The 21,997-nt window shown below is 42.1% G+C and overlaps 1 protein-coding gene across 1 annotated transcript in view; it reads left to right on the forward strand.

Annotated features, from left to right (window-relative positions):
* Positions 1–21,289, forward strand: part of ZMYND12 (zinc finger MYND-type containing 12) — a 28,222-nt gene extending 6,933 nt beyond the window's left edge. The window contains exons 2-8 of the mRNA XM_070404987.1: positions 914–1,055; positions 2,535–2,706; positions 4,445–4,614; positions 12,137–12,259; positions 13,648–13,759; positions 16,990–17,135; positions 17,802–21,289. Coding sequence (XP_070261088.1) covers positions 914–1,055; positions 2,535–2,706; positions 4,445–4,614; positions 12,137–12,259; positions 13,648–13,759; positions 16,990–17,135; positions 17,802–17,927 — 991 coding nt within the window. The 3' untranslated portion in view covers positions 17,928–21,289. The remainder of the gene's footprint in view (positions 1–913; positions 1,056–2,534; positions 2,707–4,444; positions 4,615–12,136; positions 12,260–13,647; positions 13,760–16,989; positions 17,136–17,801) is intronic.
* Positions 21,290–21,997: the final 708 nt, after the last annotated feature.

Genomic DNA, 21,997 nt, shown 5'->3' on the forward strand with positions numbered 1-21,997 from the left:
TCCTTGCTTCTTCTTTGTAGCCATCTCAAACAGGGCACCTAAAAAAATGTTTCATTTTATAATAATAAAGCCACCAACACAGAAGAATTACAATTCTTAAATTGATGACAAAAATACCTGTAGGATTTGCAGCTGGTTGGAAAAATACAGGTAACTTTATGCTTCGAGTAGATACTTTTGTCACCCGCGTGCGATTTGCAGATGCGACTAGCACTAACCACTGCACAATGAGACTGCTGACTGACTGGCTCACTCAACTCCTGCATGAATCGCGCTCGCCTCCCGTATCCTGCGGCCCGACCGACCGACCGACACCCCCCACTTCTTCTAACGCCACTTCTTCAAAATAGACTCGCCCAGGCCGAAAACCGACTTCTGTGCATGGGCCACAAAGTTTCAGTCGCACTGTACGTGCGCGCCCGCATGTGGCATTTTGTGGAAGAGCCACACTCAAGGGGCCAAAGAGCCGCATGTGGCTCTCGAGCCACAGTTTGCCGACCACTGTCCTAGAACCTCACCAAATGTAAATTCCTTTCTCTTCCTCAAGAAAAAGACCCTCGCATCCCTCAGCTTCAAAGTTCAGATATTTTGAAAACAACGTTGGAATAATGCAGAAGTAAAGCTGTCTTTGTCGTTACTAATTAATCATGAAAACAGAATAGCCACAGCAGCACCACATGGCTTCTGAACGTGAACCTGTGCCTGCAGAGAGGCCACCCTTCTCCACCCTTCCCCAACCCAACATAGTTTTTCCACCATCAAATAATCACATGACAGAAAAGAGATTTTGTCTCCCTGCCTGGTCTGTGTTGGGCTGGCTTTTCTAGTTTCTAGGGCTAGGCCTGAAGTGGAGCAATGGAATTTTAGGTCAGCCCTGACATAAATGCAGTGAAGTCCATGTTTTTATTGTCAGTGATGTGGCTCATCAGCAAGCTGACTGGAACAGCATTCATGAGAAGATCTGTCAGCTGCTGATTCCGCTGCGCACCACCATGCCCTTCTACAATTCAGAGGAGGAGCGGCAGCATGGCCTCCAGCAGCTGCAGCAGAGACAGGTAGGCCTGCGGGACAGGGACAGGTTAACTCCTGGGTGCGGCAAAACTGCCCAGGAGAAAGGGCGCTCTGGGTTGAGATCACTAACCTGTAACCTTTGTGAGGGCAGAGACTTGGTTTTGAGTTTTTATGTCCTCAGTGCCATTCAGTCAGTTCTCCACATATTTGCTGAGTATCTGCTGTGGTCTCCTTGGGCCGCCATAACAAAGGACCATAGGTTGAGCGGCTTAAACCACAGAAATTTATTCTCTCACAGTTCTGGAAGCAATAGGACCAAGATCAATGATAGGTGTTAGCAGGTTTGGTTTCTTCTGAGGCATCTCTCTTTGGTTTACAGATGGTTGCCTTGCCGTGTCCTCCCATGGTCTTTCCTCTGTGCACACACAACCTTGGTATCTCTTCTTGTGTCCAAATTTCTTTTTATAAGGACACCATTAGATTGGCTTAGGGGCCATCCTAAAGGCCTCATCTTAACTTAATCCCCTATTTAAAAGCCCTGTCTCCAAGTGCAGTCACATTCTGAGGTACTATGGCTTAGGGCTTCAACATATGAATTCTGGGGAACAAAATTCAGCCATAACACCCATATATATGTCAAGTACTCTGATAAGAGCCGAGGCACGTAGTAGGAGGTCAACAATGATGTTTGAATATATAAAGGAGTAAATAAATAGAGGAGATTAGGAAAACTATTATGGCATTGATAGCGTCGCATTTTTCCTTAAAAAAATAGCATTTTATAAGCCATAAATTTCAAAACACCAGATTCATCAATGTTAGTGTTGTCACACTTTGAGAGTGGCCTTAGAACAGTGATGGCGAACCTATGACACACATGTCAGAGGTGACATGTGAACTCATTTTTTTGGTTGATTTTTCTTTGTTAAATGGCATTTAAATATATAAAATAAATATCAAAAATATAAGTCTTTGTTTTATTATGGTTGCAAATATCAAAAAATTTCTATATGTGACACGGCACCAGAGTTAAGTTAGGGTTTTTCAAAATGCTGACATGCTGAGCTCAAAAGGTTCGCCATCACTGCCTTAGAACAATGGCCTTAGAGTAAACTTGTTTCTGATATTAGCTAAGCAGGATAACTCCAGAAGGAAAATTCTCTTAAAATTAATTCAAATAGAAAGGCAGACAGTTTCAGATAGTCCTGAGGCATGATAGTTTTGTTAAACTAAAATTTTAATATAAATAGAAGAATAATATTCATTTAATAATTTTCTATTGAGCACTCATTTATGCCAAATATGGAACTAAGATGAAAATACACTTATTCCTGGACCTTAAGGAACTCACAGTGCAGAGTTTGCCTTTTTGTGTCGCTTATGCTAGGACTTGTGGCCAGCTTAATACAGGCAGGCTGACTGTGTGCCCTCAACCAGCTCATTAGGTATTGGCCTTATCTCCAGGTATACCTATATCCACCATTGTCTTTTACCTGTAGACTGACTACTTTTTTCTTCCACAGAAGCACCTGATTGAATTCTGCTACACCGTAGCCCAGAAATATATCTTTGAAGGAAGGTATAAAGATGCTGTCCCAGCAGCTTTGCATTCTCTTCGCTTCCGCATGAATGTGTATGGCCTGAGTTCAGTAGAGCTTGTGCCTGCCTACCTGCTGTTGGCCGAGGCTAGCATTGGTAAGTGGAAATGACTTACCCCCTGGAGTCCTTAAGAAGTGCTATATTGGGTCCTATCAGTAGCCAAAGAATCTAGCCTTGGTATCTTTTGTGCAAGAGCAGGGCTGCTGAAAAGTTTGGCACAAGATGGGGAAGGAGATGTCATGAACTTTCGGCTACAACTGACAAATCCACTGTAGGTGACCTAAGCAAAAGGAGGAAGTGTAGTAGGACGCTGGCATGTCCTAAGGGAATTGAAGCACCATGAGGTACTAGAATCAGAATGCTGTAACAAAGTAAGGCCGATGCTCTCAGCTTCTATTTCTGGGGCCTTATCTCTTGCCTCTGCTTCTCCATATCTGCAGACCAGATTTTTCTACCTTATGCTTACTGCAGGAGACAGCAACCCTAAAATGTCAGAGATAGCTGAATTTACATGTCCTCCAGGTTCACGGTGGGTAATAGAAGCTAATTAGCATCTGATTTACAATTTTAAATTCCTAAAGAGAATTGTGTTGACTCAGCTTGAGGGTGGTATCTACCTACCTTTGAGTCAGGGTCATGTAGTTCAAACAGGAATACAGGAACCTGCTCCTATAGATGAGAGGCAGTGTTGAGAGTGGGGAGCATACCCATGGCAGACATCCCATGTGGCTGTTACAACAAGAGGAACATTAGCATTTTTGAGGGGAATTAACATTTTTTAGTATCTACAGTATTTCATTTTGAAATAATTTCTCAACCTTTCCTTGATGCCTGTGACTTTAATTTTTTAAATATTAAAAGTCAATTACTTTATAAAATGTCCCTCAATTTGGGTTTCTCTGAAGTTTCCTCTGCAGACGATGTATCTTTGGCAGGAATATCATAGAAGTGATGCTGTGTTCTTCTCATCCCATCCTATAAATTGGCACATGTTTTCAATTTATTCCATTACTGATGATGATCATTTAAGTTACTTCACTCTTTCAAAGTATACTTCAGCAGTTTTTTCTTAAAATGTATTTTTATTGATTTCAGAGAGGAAGGGAGAGGGAGAGAGAGGTAGAAACATTAATGATGAGGGAGAACCACTCATTGGCTGCTTTCTGCAAGCCCACTACTGGGGATCGAGCCCACACCTGGGCATGTGCCCTTGACAGGAATTAAACCCGGAACCCTTCAGTCCACAGGCTATGCTCTATCCACTGAGCCAAACCGGCTAAGGTTAATTAAGCAGTTTTAATATATTCAGAAGATTGTGCAACCATCACTACCTTTAATTCCAGAACAGTTTAGTTAACCCAAATGAAACCCCACACCCATATTAGCAGTCATACCCCGTTTTCCCATACCCACATTTCCTGGCCACCACTAATCTACCTTCTATCTCCATGGATTGGCCTTTTCTGGACATTTCATATAGATGAAATCATACAATAATGGCCTTTTGTGTCTGGCTTCTTTTACTTAGCATATGTTTTCCAGGGTCATCCATGTAGCATATCAGTACTTGATTTCTTTCCATGGCTGAATACTATTTCATTCATGGATACGGATAGACCACATTTTGCATATCTACTCATCACTTGGACATTTAAATTGTTTCTATTTTTTTTGGCTATTATGATTAGGCTGCTATAAATTTTCGTGTATAAGTATTTGTGTGTCAATAAATGTCTGAGTTAATGAATAAATGTGTGAATGCATGATGACATATTTCATCATGTGTTTTCTGGCCAGGATATGAATTATAACCTTCTTTCAATCTTTTGGACAGGTCTAGACCAGATTGTCCAGGCTGAAGAATATCTATCCCAAGCCCAGTGGGCAGTCCTCAAATCAACTGATTGTAGTTATGCCACCCACTCTTTACTGCATCGGAACCTGGGACTTCTCTTTATGGTTAAGGAAAACTACGAGGAAGCCCGTTATCATCTGGCCAATGATGTAAACAGTCTAAATTATAACACCTGAATGTTTCTGAGTCCAGCCCTGTTTAGTTTTTGTGGTGTGTTTTTTTTTTTAACTGAGCATTTCTCTATAACTTTTTTGTCTACAACTGACTGTTGGGGTGTTAACAAGAACACAACTTTTAAAAGATTTTTTAAAAATTATTGATTTTTTAGTGGGAGAGGAAGGGGAAGGGAGAGAAACATTGATGTAAGACATTCATTGGCTGCCTCCTGTATGCCCCCTACTGGGGATCTAGCCCACAACCCTGGCATGTGCCCTGACCAGGAATCAAATTAGTAACCCTTAGATGCACAATATGATGCTCCAACCAACTGGGCCACTCTGGCCCAGCAAGGACATAATTTTAACAGCCTGAGTTCAAGCCTTCCTGGCTGTGCAACCTTGCCCAGATCACATAATTTCCCTAACCCTCAGTTGCTGGGAGGATCATAAAGGGAGGCAGACAGAGTACTGACTAAGAGAAGGGCTTTTACTTCTAGTCTCAGCTCTATAATCTGACCAGCCACATAATCTTGGACAAACCATTTAACCTCTTTCATCACCTTTAAGAGAGAAATCATGAAATGGTCTCTACCTCATTACAGAGATAAGTAATAAGACAATGCATGTGCAGCACTTTGGCTATTATTTTTATAAATAACATCAATATCTCTACTTCAGAGTATGGTTATTAAATGAGCTGGTTGTATGTGAATGTGCTTTATAAACTACAAAACTCTGTTGAAATGTTAAATAGGATAATAAGGGTGATGACTGAGCAGTTCTCCCAACATTTCTGAGGTTTCTATTAGGATTTCAGTATTGGACAATATTACCAGAGAGAATAGTTTCTGAGTCTGAAATCTGGATGAGGTTAGGGTCAGACTGCAGTCTTCATGCAGGTTGGTTCTCTCTTCAGTCTCTCCACTGGGCAACCCTCCCTCTGGTTGGCCGCCACTGCACAGTGTCCATAGAGCCAATGGAAACATCTTGTGGTGATCAGTCTCCATACCCCCTCACCCCAAATCCATTTGCTGCCCTACTCTACCCTGGGAGGCTTACCTCTGTGGACTACACAACCTGGACTCCATTGCTTTGGCTTTGGTTTGGAGAGTGAGCGATGTGGCGGGGATTGAAGGTTGGGAGGAGAAAGAGGTTGGGGTGTTTACTTTCTCCGCTGCCTTTCTTCCCCACCTCAGTTCTGGCAGGGTCATTGTTCCTTACGACTCCTGTCAGGTAGCCTTCTTCCATGGTTCTAGCTCTTACTGGGCCCTCGTAACCCTGCTTTCTCCCCTTGCTTTTTCAGGAGTCGGAATGGCAATAATTTCTTGCTGTTGAGAATCCCCAGTGCCTCCTTAGTTCTTGTTGGTTCCTTAACCCTTCCACATCTCTGTAAATAATTATTTTCATGAATGTGTCTTCAGGAAATATTTTGAGGGTGCCATAAATTTCCACCTATGAGCCTGACTAATGCACTTCTTCATCTGTGTTTTTTTGCACAGATAGACTCTATCTACCCCCTCTGACAAATTAAGGATTTGTTCATTCTGTCTTGAGGTGGGCCATCCTGTTAAGAATGAGAGCAAGCTCAGATTCCTCAGCCTGGCTTTAAAAAAAAAAAAAAGGAAAGAAAAAAGACTATAAAAAATAGATCATGCCCAGCTGGCATGGCTCAGTGGTTGAGCATCGATCTATGAACCAGGAGATCACAATTTGATTCCTGGTCAGGACACATGCCTGGGTTGCGGGCTCAATCCCTAGTGTGGGGTGTGCAGGAGGCAACCAATCAATGATTCTCTCTCATCATTGATGTTTCTACCTCTCTCTTCCTCTCTAAAGTCAATTAAAAATATATTTTAAAAAAAAGAATTAGATCAAGCTCAGAGTTCTCAGCCTAGCTTAAAAAAAAGAAAGAAAAAAATTTTTATTGATACATATCATAAAATTCACCCACTTTAAGTGAATAATTAAATGATTTTTAGTAAGCTTACAGAGTTGTGCAACCATTAACACAATCCAGTTGTAGAACATTTTTTATCATCCCAAAGAGAGCCCTAATATTCATTTTCAGTCATTTCTCATTCCCACCCCTGCCATGGGACGGGAACTGACCTGGAGCAGGTCTGCCTCAGACCAGCCTGTAGTGTGTAGGTTCTTGATTCCACGAAGGAAAGATTTCACAATACAACTCCAGGTGGTTTTGAGAGTATGTTTATTCAAGCTGGGGACAGTGAAACAAGGGATGGACTTAGGATAGAAGAAGCAATAGTGAGAGCCTAGGTGGGTAGCTTTGGCTCTCTAGAAATGGTAGGGGAAAGAAATTAGCCAAGGTGGGCCTGCTGTCCGCTCCCCGGAGAGTCAGAGAAAAGGGCGCCTTGGGGACAGGTTCAGGATGTTAGCCCAGGAAGCGCTGCCGCTATCCATTGCTTCCCTGGTTGCAAGTGTGGTGGGGACCCTTAGGGTTTAGGAGGAAGTAAAAAGTTCATACCTATGAAGGGGCATCTGTGTGCTCCAGAAAGAGCCCACACTGGGTCTTCGTCTTGAGAGTTTTCATCTTTCTTCTGGGGTGAGAATCTTAGGGGAGGGTTTCACTAGAATATTCATCAGCTTTCCAGATTTATTTTGTTGTTGTTGTTAATCCTCTTCCGTGGATATTTTTTCCATTGATTTTTAGAGAGTGAATGGGAGGAAGGAAGGGAAGAAGGGATAGAGAGAGGGAGGCAGGGAGGGAGGGAAGGAGGGAGAGAGAAAGAGAGATGTGACAGAGACACATCAATTGGTTGCCTCTGACACATGCCCCAACTGGAGCCAAGGATCAAATCTACAGCCCAGGTACATACCCTTGACCGGGAATTGAACCTGTGACCCTTCAATGTGCACCCAGTGCTCTAACCACTGAGAACAATGGCCAGGCACCAGATGCATTTTTAATATGCTGATGCATCAAAATGAGGTTAGCGGGTAGTTTGGGATTATTCTTTTTTTTTTTTTTTTTTTTATTGCTTAAAGCATTACAAAGGGTATTACATATGTGTCCTTTTTTCCCCCCCACCCTTGACAAGCCCCTGCCCTCCCTTACCCCCCAGTGTCTTATGTCCATTAGTTATGGTTATATGGATGCATACAAGTCCTTCGGTTGATCTCTTACTCCCCTCCCTCCTGTCCCCCAACCCTCCCTGGCCTTACCGCTGAAGTCCGACAATCGGTTTGAGGCAGCTCTGCCACTGTATTTATTATTGTTCAAAAGTTTGTAATGGTCTTAATTATCCATGAAAGAATGAGATCATGTGGTATTTTTCCTTCATTGACTGGCTTGTTTCACTTAGCATAATGCTCTCCAGTTCCATCCATGCTGTTGCAAATGGTAAGAGTTCCTTCTTTTTAACAGCAGCATAGTATTCCATCGTGTAGATGTACCACAGTTTTCTAATCCATTCATCTACTGATGGGCACTTAGGCTGTTTCCAGATCTTAGCTATGGTGAATTGTGCTGCTATGAACATCTGGGTGCATATATCCTTTCTGATTGGTGTTTCTGGTTTCTTGGGATATATTCCTAGAAGTGGGATCACAGGGTCAAATGGGAGTTCCATTTCCAATTTTTTGAGGAACCTCCATACTGCCTTCCATAGTGGCTGCACCAGTCTGCATTCCCACCAGCAGTGCACAAGTGTTCCTTTTTCTCCACATCCTCTCCAGCACTTGTCGTTTGTTGATTTGTTGATGATGGCCATTCTGACAGGTGTGAGATGGTACCTCATTTGTTGTTTTGATTTGCATCTCTCGGATGATTAGTGACTTTGAGCATGTTTTCATATGTCTCTTGGCTTTCTGAATGTCCTCTTTTGAAAGGTGTCTATTTAGATCCTTTGCCCATTTTTTGATTGGATTGTTTATCTTCTTTTTGTTAAGTTGTATGAGTTCCCTATAAATTTTGGAGATTAAGCCCTTATCAGATATGATGTTGGCAAATATGTTTTCCCACGAGGTGGGTTTTCTTGTTGTTTTGTTGATGGTTTCTTTTGCTGTGCAGAAGCTTTTTATTTTGATGTAGTCCCATTTGTTCATTTTCTCTTTAGTTTCAACTGCCCTAGGAGCTGTATCAGTGAAGAAATTGTTTTGGCATATGTCTGAGATTTTGTTGCCTTTGTATTCTTCTAGAATTTTTATGGTTTTGGGATTATTCTTTAGTCTGCTTTACTGTTTGACTTTTATCTTGGGTTGGTCTGGCTCTAATGGGGTTTTTGTTATTTGTTCCCCCGTACTTCACCTGTCCTTGGGTTTAGCTGGCATGAATGGCATTAACTGGGTCTCTGTCCTCTGTCTCCTGATCAGGGTGATTTCAACTATGTGTTCTCTGGTTAGGGAAGAGAGGTATAAACCATTTGCTCTCAAGTGTCCTTGGTTGGGGAAGATATTAGGTCTTGGGATTCACTAGCTGGCTGCAAGTTGTTTGGCCTTGTTTAATTTTCTTGTTTAATCCCATCCCACTTGCCCAGGAATTTTCCTAGCTTCTTACTATCCCACCTCACCCCTGCCCCAGGCAGCCACTTTCTGTTTCTCTAGGTTTGTCTTTTCTGGACATTTGATATAAACAGAATGATATGTGGTTTTTTGCATCTGACTTCTTTCACTTAGCATAATTATTTTGAGATCCATCCATGTTGTTCTATTTTATTGCTGAGTAGTAGTCCCTCATCTGAATATACTACAGTTTGTTTAGCCAGTCATCGGTTGAGGGACATATGGATTGTTCCCACTTTTGGCTATTATGAATAATGTTGCTAAGAATGTATTTTTTTTTCAGGTGATTTTTAGAGGATGTTTATTAAAGCTGGGGACAGTGAAACACGGAAGGGCCCAGAATAGAAGAAGCAACAGGAAAAGGACTAGGTGGGGAAATGAGCCTAGGCTGGGCTGCTTTGGCTCACTAAGAAGTCAGAGAAAAGGGTACTTTGGGGACAGGAAGAGGGAGTTAGCCCAGGACAAGCTGCCACTTCCCATTGCTCCCTGGTTGCAAGCCTCATAGGGTCCCTTAGAGCAGGGTCGCCAACCAATGGTCCCGGGCCACTGGTGGTTTGTGAGGTCTGAAAGGTTGGCGACTGCTGCCTGAGAGCATGCCTGTGGGAGAAGAGGAAAGGGAAGGGAGAGGTGTGGACCTGCTCTTGGGAGGGAGAGCATTCTTTCTCCACTAAGAATATATTTATACAAACCTTTGTATGAACACGTGTTTTCATGTTCTTGGGCATATGTCTAAGAATGGACTTGCTGGGTCATGTAGTACTATATGTTTAGCTTTTTGAGAACTGCCAAACTGTTTTCCACAGAGGCTGCATCATTCCATATTCACACCAGCAAAGTACCATTTTCTCCACATCCTTGACAATAATTGTTGTATTCTGCCTTTTTTATTAGAGCCATTCTAGGGTGTGAGAAGTGGTATCTCATGGTTTTATTTTGCATTTTCTTAATGACTAAAAATATTGAGCTTCATTTCTTATGGCTTATTAGCCATTGGTACATGTTCTTATAGACATGTCTCTTCAGACCCTTTGCTCATTTTTAGTTGGGCTGTTGTAAACATTTTTTGTATATCCTGGATACGAGTCTTTTTTTTTTTTTTTAAATCTTTATTGTTCAGATTATTACATTTGTTCCTCTTTTTTCCCCCCATAACTCCCCTCCTTCCAGCTCCCACCCCACCCTCCACCCTCACTCCCCACCCACTGAGTTCATCCATAGGTGCATGATTTTTGTCCAGTCTCTTCCCGAATCTCCCATTCCCCTTTCCCCCCCAAGAATAGTCAGTCCATTCCCTTTCTATGTCCCTGATTCATTATAGTCACCAGTTCATTCTGTACATCAGGTTATTTATTCACTTGATTCTTAGATTCATTTGTTGATAGATGCATATTTGTTGTTCATAATTTGTATCTTTACCTTTTTCTTCTTCTTCCTCTTCTTAAAGGATACCTTTCAGCATTTCATATAATACTGGTTTGGCGGTGATGAACTCCTTTAGTTTTTCCTTATCTGTGAAGCTCTTTATCTGACCTTCAATTCTGAATGATAGCTTTGCTGGATAAAGTAATCTTGGTTGTAGGTTCTTGGTATTCAGCACTTTGAATATTTCTTGCCATTCCCTTCTGGCCTGCAAAGTTTCTGTTGAGAAATCAGCTGACAGTCGTATGGGTATTCCCTTGTAGGTAATTGAGCCTCTTTCTCTTGCTGCTTTTAAGATTTTCTCTTTGTCTTTTGCTCTTGGCATTTTAATGATGATGTGTCTTGGTGTGGTCCTCTTTGGATTCCTTTTGTTTGGGGTTCTCTGCGCTTCTTGGACCTGTAAGTCCATTTCTTTCTCCAGGTGGGGGAAGTTTTCTGCCATTATTTCTTGAAATAGGTTTTCAATATCTTGCTGTCTCTCATCTTCTGGCACTCCAATAATTCTGATATTAGACCGCTTAAAGCTGTCCCAGAGGCTCCTTACACTATCTTCACACTTTCGGATTCTTTTTTCATTTTGCTTTTCCAATTGGGTGTTTTTTGTCGAATCTTTGGTTTGATTCTTGCACTCCTCTGGTCTGCTATTGGGTATAATATTCTTTATTTCAGTCCGTGTATGCTTACTTTCTAATTTCTTTATCGTAGCATCGAGGGTCTCATTAGTTTTCGTGAGGCTCTGCACAAATTTATGGCAAGCCCTCAAAATTGCGATTCTTAGCTCCATATCCTCCATTTCTGTCATGTTTTTTTGTCTCCGCATCTTTTATGCTTTCTTGGTGCACCCCCTTGTGGTCTCTGTGCGCAGTCTTGTTCTAGCGAAGCCTTAATTGTTGTAGTTAACACTAGAGGGATTTGACCTCCAGGCCGACTGGCGGTGGAAATCAGCTGTGGGAAAACTTCAGTCCTCAGGGGAGGCGCTAATCCAGCCCTTGCCTGAGGCGATCGGCAAATGGCTGTGTGCAGGGTTTGGGCGGGGCGGGCTCAACAGGGCGGGGGGGAGGGAGCAGCTATGGCCGCTCTCAGTCCGTCCCCAGGGGCTCTGCCTCTCTGTCCCAGCAATCGCTGCAAACCTCGGAGGGGCCGTAGCCAGACAGTCCCGCTTCTCCCGTTTGAGTCTGGGTCCCTAGAGACTCGCCCGGATCTGTAGCCCAGAGTCTGAGACTCGCTCCTGAGTGAAAACGACAATCTCGCCCTCAGCCGCCAGCCCGCTTTGCGCGCGCACCCTCACCGCCGCACCGCCGTACCTTTAAATTTTCCACACTGCGCCTCCGCTGAGCGTCGGAATGCTGTTGTTTTGGCTTCTAGTTGAAGAGACTCTCCTCAGCCAGCCTTCCCGTGGTTCTGGTTGATGTCCGCTCCGACTTTTAGGTGTATTTTTGAAGTGGTTGTCCACGGCGGCAGTCTCCGGTGTTTACCTATGCCGCCATCTTCGATCAGTCCACGAGTCTTTTTTTAAAATCAGATATATGATTTGCAAAGAGAACACAGCACTCACCTTCTTCCTCTGCTATAGATTTATTTTGCCAGTTGTGCATATGGCACAGAGGACATCAGGACCTCAGGAGGCTACTTTCACCTGGCTAATATCTTCTTTGACCTTATGAAGTTTGACCTGGCAGACACACTGTACACCAAGGTGAGCTAGGGGATATGGGAGCTGAGCCTTGACACTTAGGCCTTGTACCTTACAACTGGTGTCAGATCATTCATGAGAAATTTGAAGCACAGAGAGATAAAGGCACTTGCCCAAGTTTACATAGCCTGATATATGATATATTCCAATTTTTCTCTTCGTATTTCTCCACTACCAAAATAGTCCTTAGAATCTATAGAATGATCTATAATAAAAAAAAGCATAATATGCTAATTAGACTAGACGGCCAAACAACCTTCTGGACGATATTCTGGATGACCTTCGGGACGAAGCCGGGGCTGTGAGGGCCGAGCCCCTTGCACGAATTTTGTGCATCGAGCCTCTAGTTAACAAATAATAAGTGATAGGTCAATAATAACCAAACCCCTCCACATAGATTGCCATATGCTCTGTCATACCCATAGAAGCAAGGTAATGTGGGCATATTGAGGTATGTGATAGAGAAGGAAATGAGATTTTAATATATATTTTTACTGATTTCAGAGAGGAAGGAGAAGGAGAGATGGGACATCAAGAATGAGAAAGAATCATTGATCAGCTGCCTCCTGCACGCCCCTTACTGGGGACTGAGCCTGCAATTCAGCATGTAACTTTGACCGTAATCAAACCCAGGACCCTTCAGTCTGCAGGCAGACGTTCCATCCACTAAGCCAAACTGGCTAGGGCAGAAATGAGATTTTAAAGGGGAAATTATGGCTAAAAAGTCATATGAAGGGATCAAAAAATATGAGTGCACTTGAAGTCTCCATCTTTGCATGTGAAAGATTTTAAACTGCTTTTAGTATTTAAAATGTCAGTTATGTTCATAGAGCAACACCTCACTCAGCAAGCAACCATTTCTATGTGTGATATAGGCTCTCATGCTGTGACTGTTTATTCATATTTTAGGCCCACTTTTGAGGAAGAGGCATTGTGGTGTAGCTGAAAAGAAATGAGCTTCAGAGTCAGACAGACTTGAATTTAATTCTTGGCTGTGCCACCTACCAGCTTTTACCAAAAGTCAAGTACAATCTTAAGATCTCTGAGCCTGTTTCTCTCTCCGTAAAATGGGGATAATAAGACTATGACCTCAGTTGGTGTTGTGGGGATGTAAAGGTTTAGTTATATGTGCTCAACAAATGGTAGTCATTGTTATTAGATCCCCCAGGGCTGTCCCCAGATCAGCCAGGTGCCCTTTGCAGCCCAACACTTGCCACACTCACTTTGGCCAGGCCTGTTTGGCTCCTGAGCCTCCTCTTTCCCTCCTCCCCCCAACCAGGCACAATGAGAGAGGGCGTCTGCAGATGGTTAGAGGTGCTGCCCTCCCAGCTGGCTGGTCCAGTGACTTAAGGCCTGGCCTGCTTGTCTGATTGTATCTTCTTTCCTAACAGGTCTGTGAGATCTGGGATAAATATTTGAACAATCACTATCAAGTCCTCTCAGAGGCTCGCGTCCAACAAATAGATTTACTGGGCAAACGATTTGAGACTGACACTGGCTTGGGTAAGTGGCAGTTCTCCCTACGAAGCAGAGCAGTGACTTCCTGTCAATCGTGGGCCTTGTCCCGAAAATAGGGAGAGCTGCTGTGCCTGTCCTGGAGCACATGCCATCTCCCCCATATTGATTATGGGAAAACCGAGACAGGGGAGCAAAGGGATTTTACCAGAAGTCAGATTTCTAGCACCACACACAGCCTTTCAGGGGATATACTTGGAGGAGAGCCCACTGTAATTTCTGCAGAGCATCCATTTCTTATGTGTTGTCCCTCCAAGGACATAAGCCATGGCTCAACACAGAAGTGGCATTACTCAATTGTCCTGGTGCCTTATCCTCTTGCTTTACTGGACAGTGAGCTCCTCAGTGGCAGTGCTGAGTCTGATTCATCTCACCATTCCCAGGCTCGGCAAAAGGCTGAATGTTGAGTAGCCCTGGACAATATCACTCCCTCTGAGATAATAAAGAGACAGAGGATCTAGCTTGTGCTAAAAAAGTGTAGTTGGTGAGACAGAGCCTATCTGAAATATCAAAATAAAATTTCTGTGAGTACAAATTATATTATAAGCCGAGCCCCAGAGCTAAGAGGTGAGGCTGGTGTTGAAGGGGGGAAGACTTCTTACAGGAGAGGTTTTGAGTTAAGGATTAAAAAATTAGTAACTTTATTGAGCTTTCTCTTATGATAAAAGTGGTTTATGTTAAAGCAGAAAACTTGGAAATCATAGATAGCTGAAGATAGCTAACCTTAATATTATGGTATATATCCTTTCTGTCTGTTTCTCTAATCTTAACACAGTATGTCCTCACTTAATGTCTTTCATAGGTTTTTTGGAAACGGACTATAGGCTAATTGATATAAAGAAGAGTTAAGTTCCTACGGCATATTTCTGGTCACGAAAACATCACCAAACTTCTAAATAAAGACCCAAAACATTTCTAATATTAAACTCTGAATAAATGTGAGCTATCCATACATTTAAGAAATATTAATAAAAACTAGCAAGATAATTCTTTTCCAACCTGCTTATTCCAGTTCAAGGTCGCAGGTGACTGGAGCCCATCCTGGCAATTCAGGGCACAAGGTGGAGCCAACCCTGGACAGGATGCCACTCCCTCAAAGGGTGCACTCACACACACACCTACATTCACTCAGACTGGGACGATTTAGGCACACTAGTCACCTATGGGTACATATTTGGGCTGTGGGAGGGAAACTGAGGACCAGGAGAAAACCCACATAGAAGTGGGAGGACATGCCAACTCCACACAGAGAGTGGCTTTGATTGGGAATAAATTTTTTTCTCTCATCAATGTTATAATGAAGTGATGTTTAACAAAATGATGTTATTTGGGACTTGCTATACTTAAAAAAGTGCTTTTAAGTATCTGGCCCATAATAACTCATAATCTCTCTCTATATATAAAAGGCTCAGTGACTGACTGACCGGCCAGTACATATGACGTGCACTGGCAATTTAAAAATAAACGTTGACTTGTGCATGTGTGACACAGATAAAGTTCTCAGAATGGATATTATTGAAATCCCCCGTGAAATGATTTGTAACGGATCTATTATTGAAGCTACCTTTGGAAATAGTATATCTATAGATAATATTTAAAATATATCTAAATGTGTGATTCTTTGTCCTAAAAATGGGCACTTTCATAAATTAAATGAAGAAATTTTGGATATACTTGATGGAGATTTTCACACCTATTTGAGTGATGATTCAACAGATGATGCTGGAAAGGAAAATTTTTCCATCAAATTTCTTAATAGTATTACTCCTTTGGGAATGCCGTGTCATAAATTAAAATTGAAAGTAGGTGCAATCATCATGCTACTGAGAAATCTTAACAGTAAATGGGGTCTTTGTAATGGTACTGGATTTATTATCAAAAGATTGTGACCTAACATAATCAAAGCTGAAGTATTATCAGGATCTGCGGAAGGAGAGGTTGTTCTGATTCCAAGAATTGATTTGTCCCCGTCTGACATTGGCCTCCCATTTAAATTAATTCGAAGACAGTTTCCTGTGATGCCAGCATTTGCAATGACTATTAATAAATCACAAGGACAAACTCTAGACAGAGTAGGAATATTCCTACCTGAACCCGTTTTCGGACATGGTCAGTTATATGTTGCTTTCTCTCAAGTTCGAAGAGCATGTGACGTTAAAGTTAAAGTTGGGAAATTAGTCAAGCACTCTGAAAGTGTTTTTACTCTTAATGTGGTGTAGAGGGAGATATTAGAATAAGTTTAATCAATTTATCAGTCATTGTTTTTATCAGTGTTGTTTTTTAAAAAATATATTTTATTGATTTTTTACAGAGAGGAAGGGAGAGGGATAGAGAGTTAGAAACATCGATGTGAGAGAAACATCGATCAGCTGCCTCCTGCACATCTCCCACTGGGGATGTGCCCGCAAACAAGGTACGTGCCCTTGACCGGAATCGAACCTAGGACCCTTCAGTCTGTAGGCCGACGCTCTATCCACTGAGCCAAACCGGTCAGGGCTCAGTGTTGTTTTTATATCATGTCTTTGTTGTTATATTATGTTGTTACTGTTTATTAATCAATTTATATATTGTTTTCATATACATTTTACTACTTTTCTTTAATCTCTGACGCTTCTATTATAGAGAAAGGGTGAGTAACGATATTAAAATATTTCTTCTAATTAATTTCCTTTTAATGTGCACAAATCTGTACACTGGGCCACTAGTAAGTCAATAAATAATGACTAAAGGAGAACCAAAAACTGCTGGGGGGAATTGTAAACAGCCTCCCCAGGGAAAGCAGAAAGGCTATGCTTAAGCACCTACGGAGTCGGGGAAGAAGAATTAAGATGCTGCACCTTCAAGAAGCTCCACTCCCCCCTCTTGCTAGAGAGTGGAAGCCGAGTTGGACCACTGGGACAAATTCCCTGTATTTGGGAGCCTAAGAAATCCAATTCAGGACTCTGAAAGAGAGAAATCTTAGCAACGTTGGGACTGAGCATTTTTTTAGGTTTCTCTCATAATGACATGCGAGGCGAGGCCAGGAGCTGCCTGGAACTGCTCTGTATGTGGCAGCTGCCCTCCAGGTGGAGAACTTGCTGTGCTTTGCACTGCCTCCACCAGCGTCCCTGTGAGGAGGCTTCTGGAGGCCAGGTGCCCACACAGCTCGGTGCTTACCACGGAGGGCAGACTCAGCTGCCTCCAGGAGCTGTTTCTGCTTTCCCTCCTTTCCACCGCAGATGAAGCCCAGGAAGCAGAAGCCATTCGGATCCTGACTTCAATCTTAAACATTCGAGAGTCTACATGTAGCGGAGCTCCCCAAAAAATTGTCTTCGTCCTGAGAATCCTGGTCATGCTTTACTACCTGATGATGAATTCTTCAAAGGCAAGTTTCCCCAGAAAGTCAGCATGTCTAAAATTGAGATAGAAATCCCTCTAGTTGAACCCAGCTGTGTTCTGCCCAGTTGCATTAGCGGTTGTCCTAAGAGTAAGCCCCTACTCCAGAAAAGCTCAGAGTCTCATGCCAGGTTTCATTTGTTGAGTCCAGCCTGCATAATGGAAACTGGATTGTCCTCTTCCCTCAAGGGCCTTCCCAGAGTTGCATAGGTAAACTGAGGCAGGGGCAATACTAGAAAGCCTGCAGGGCCTGAGGGCTCTGGGGAGTCCTTGCAGGAATGGAGTAACAGCTTTAACTACACTCAGTGAGTTCCTCCAGGTTGGCAGTTTATTTATGGTCCTTTCATCTCTCTGCCTTCCAGTGTTGGTTCAAAGGGCCCTAATTAAGATCCTACAAAGATCTCACTTTGCTATGAAAGTGTACTTAGTTTGTCAAGCCAGGTGACTTTTTCTGGTGTCCCCTTCCCCACCCAGCACACGTGTGGCTAGCTCTAAGGATCCAGTATGTGTTCACAAGTTTCCAACAAGAGCTCAGTGGCTGGTGTGAGAAGCTGATGGATCCTTTCCCATGTTTCTGGGATTGAGCACAGATGGGGCTTCCCAATGTAATGCTTCCCTGTGACAACTTCCTTTCGTCACTGCAATCCTATTCCAGGCACAAGAATATGCCACCAGAGTCTCTAATATAGCTCAAGAAAAACAGCTCAGTGCCCAAGAACAAAACCTCATTGAACAATTACTACATATCATCAACACTGAAGTAATTTTGCCCGTTCCTTAGTGACCCATGGGTTCCACGTCAGGGCCTGTTCAAGCGACTATGGAGCATCTAACATATTCCAGCCTTGTGCAACTGCTTTGAGGTACTATGAATTGCTGAAGTTCCCACCCGCTTGCCCTGTGACTTCACATATAGTGTGTTTTTATTCTTTCTTGCACAGCATATGTAAGGGAATATAGAGCTTTGGGCGTAGAAATCAGTAAAACTTGTTTATCACGACCTTTGCACTTGGTTTATCATGACTTTGTACAACTTTGAGTAATGTGCTATCAGGTCACTAATAGGGTATTTGTAATTAAACTGCAAACAGTTTTTCATATTTCCCAGAAGTCTCCAAGTGATGCATGTTCCATAGATCTCTGCCAGAAAAAAAAAGCGGGTGGGGGTAGGAAATAAGCTATATTGGAGCAAAGTTTCCCTATTCTACTGGAATTAAGTTAGCATTAATTTTTTTTTTTAAATATATTTTATTGATTTTTTACAGAGAGGAAGGGAGAGGGATAGAGAGTTAGAAACATCGATGAGAGAGAAACATCGATCAGCCGCCTCCTGCACATCTCCTACTGGGGATGTGCCCACAACCAAGGTACATGCCCTTGACCAGAATCGAACCCGGGACCTTTCAGTCCGCAGGTCGACGCTCTATCCACTGAGCCAAACCGGTTTCGGCTAAGTTAGCATTAATTTGAGGTAGTTTGTGATTAAACTGTCCACTATAATTCCTAGAGTAATCACCAAGAAAATTATTCTAAAAATAGTTTAAAATCAACAAAGTAATTAAAATATACTAGAAAAAATCCACTTAATGCAAAAAAAAAGGCAGTGAAGGAGAACGAGAGGGACAAAAAGGACAGGAGGTATATAGAAAACAAATAGCAAAATGCAGACATAAATCATAGATCTTTTCCAGAGAAGGCCCCAGGGCCTTGCAAGGTGCCCTAGTACAGATTGGCTGAGATACCATTCCAGGTTGGCGTCTTTGTCTTCCTAGACAGCGATTTGAGCAGACGTGAGCCATTTATACGGTCTAGGGGAGAAGCCCTCTGAAAGATCCTACAAAGATCTCACTTTGCTCGTGCCAGGTTTCATTTGTTGAGTCCAGCCTGCATAATGGAAACTGGATTGTCCTCTTTCCCAGTGATGGAGACAGAGTGCAGGCCTTGGACTCAGATGTGCATGGGTTACAATCTCAGCTCTTTTACTTAATATCTTTGTGACCTTGATCTCTCCCATAACCTTATTCATTATTGTTGTAAAATGGCCTAGATGTGGCCATGGCAGCATCAGCTTGTTTCCTGGATGACCGTAGTCACTTAACATATCTTTTTTTTTTTTTTGGTAATATTTTTTTTTAGTGATTCTAGGGAGAGTGATTGAGAGATAGAAGCATTGATGAGAGAGAAACATTGATCAGTTGCCTCTTGCACACCCCTTACTGGGGATCGAGCCTGTAACCGGGCATGTGCCCTGATTAGGAATCGAACCAGGGACCTTTTGGTTCATGGAGCAAAGTTTCCCTATGCACCTGCTGGCAGCATATCTTTTCTTTCTTTTAGCTCCAGGCTTATCAAACAGCCTGTCCATTAGCACGCTTAGCTTCCTAGGTAGATTTGCACCCAGGGAGAGGATATGCAAGTCAAGGACCTGTCCGAGAGTTTTTTGTTCCTCACTGTAAATTAATTCACTCAGATACATAATAAAAATAGGCCAGATTGCCCTGGCAGGTTTAGCTCAGTGGATGGAGTTTCAGCCTGTGGCCTGAAAGGTCCTGGGTTTGATCCCAGTCAAGGGCACATGCCCAGGTTGAGGGCTAAATCCCCAGTAGTGAGTGTGCAGGAGGCAGCACATCAAAGATTCTCTATCATCATTGACTAGAGGCCTGGTGCATGGGATTTGTGCACTGGTGGCAGCTGTGGCCTGCGGGGATCGGCCCGCTGTGGGAGCACCTCTCATCCTGGTCAGCCAAGTGGCTGTGGACCCGCCCTCTGAGTGGGAGTGCACTGACCATCAGGGGGCAGCTCCTGAATTGAGCGTCTTCCCCCTGGTGGTCAGTGCATGTCATAGCAACCAGTCATTCTGGTCGTTCTGCCATTCAGTCGCTGGGCTCTTATATATATAGATGTTTTTATCTCTTTCTCCCTCTCCCTTCCTCTCTGAAATCAATAAAAATATATTTAAAAAAATAATAAAGGCCAGATAGGCCACCCTACCCCTTCAGGTCTAGGTAAAATCTGCTGGGAACCCCATTCCACAACTTTGGGCATTTTTATTCTTCTCCAAGATACCTGTGAAGTCCCAGGGCCTGACTTTTCTACCATATCTCACTTTAGTTTTACAATTGCATCCTCACTCTCCACTGTTCACCTTGCAGTTGTTTTTTTCATCTCTTTAGGGACATAACCCCTTCTTCTTGGTTCTCACCCACTAACCTCAAATATGAGTTAGCTCTTTCAAATAGATGTTTAGTGAAAATTTGCTAAGGGGTGGGGAGGGGTAAGGAGGAGGATCAACAACTCTTAGCACATAATTTAAAAGAAAATATCAGAACTTCCCTATTCTAAAAAAGTCCTTTAAAGTCCATCTCATCAAATTCTAGTTCTCTCCTTTACTATATTCATTGCTCTTTATTTTTCCCCTCCTCCATTACCTATTCTCTGTTCTCTCTACTCTGAATTCTTGTTCATGAATTCTTCCCTATTGAGTAAATGTATATAATTATTGTTTAAATTAAATTGTTTAAATGTATTATTTCTATTGACTGATCTTCCTCTTCGTCATGTCGTAGTAATTTAATTTTCAGTCTTCCTGCTTTTATAACATTTACATATAGGCTATAAATTCTTCTCTAAATACCACTTTAGTTGATCCCACATATTTTAAACTTAAGTATTTTAATTGTCATTTTGTTCAAAATATGTCTTAATATTTAGGACTCATGAGTCATTTAGAGGTATGAATTTAATTTCTAAATGAAGGTGACTTCTTTGTTGTTGACTTCTAGCTTAATTTTATTGAGGTCATAAAATATGCTGTGTACAATTTTGACTTTTAGAAATTGGTTGAGATTTGCTTTATGGCTGAGGATATGGTCAATATTTGTAAGTGATCTGTGTGGGCTATAAAAGAATGGAGTAATTGGGCACCGTGTCCTACATATGTCCACTAGGTCAAACTTGTTCATATGATCAAATCTTGCATATTCTTTTTGTTTAAATCTGAGAGGCATATGAAATTCATCATGATTGTGGATATATCTATTTCTAGTTCTGTCAATTTTTACTTTATATATTTTGAGACTTTGTTATTAAGCAAGCACACATCCAAATGTTATATCTTACTAATTAAATATAGAGTTAAATCTTTATGTTTTATATTATGAAGTGCGTCTTTTTATCTCTAGTAATGCTTTTGACTTTAGAGTCAATTTTGGCTTCAGAGTAACATAGCTACACCTATTTCCTTTTGGTTGGATTGCTTGATCAGCGAGGCATCATCACTTACCTCTGCTTCAACATTTAGCTCTACTTCGAAGAGGAAGCTAGGAACTACAGTATCTCTTTCCTTTATGATTCTGGATGAAATTCAGCCAAAGAGGGGCAACTATGCAGATTTTCAGAGCATATAAGCCAGTTTACTATTGAGATGAGAATATAAAAACCAAGATGACATATTACAAATATTGTCCCTTGCTTGCAAACCTTTGTAAGGATTGTAGATCTTCCAGATATGTTGATGAACAAAGAAAAAAATAGTTTTTAATAAAAAATGATCATTAATAGTTTGAGAGTCAAGTTTTACCACAAGAAAGAAAATTGGATATGGGGGATGAGGAAGATAGTAGGCAAAAATGACTACTGGAGTTTCTTCTTTTCTGGCTTGAGCAAGCAGTTGGCATTGTGCATTCAGGTGAGGAGGCCCTGGAAAAGGAGCGAGCTCGTGGGAGAGATATAAAAATGTGAATTCAGATTGGGGTGCAGAGAGTTTGAGATATTCATGAGATATTTGAGAAGAGATGAAAAGGTAGGCAACTGGACATGCAATCTGACATTAAGAAAAGAAGCGTGGGTTTG

The sequence above is a fragment of the Myotis yumanensis genome, unplaced genomic scaffold (assembly GCF_028538775.1).
Source record: "Myotis yumanensis isolate MYYU_CA2020_CCGP unplaced genomic scaffold, mMyoYum1.0.hap1 SCAF_2, whole genome shotgun sequence".
NCBI lineage: Eukaryota > Metazoa > Chordata > Mammalia > Chiroptera > Vespertilionidae > Myotis > Myotis yumanensis.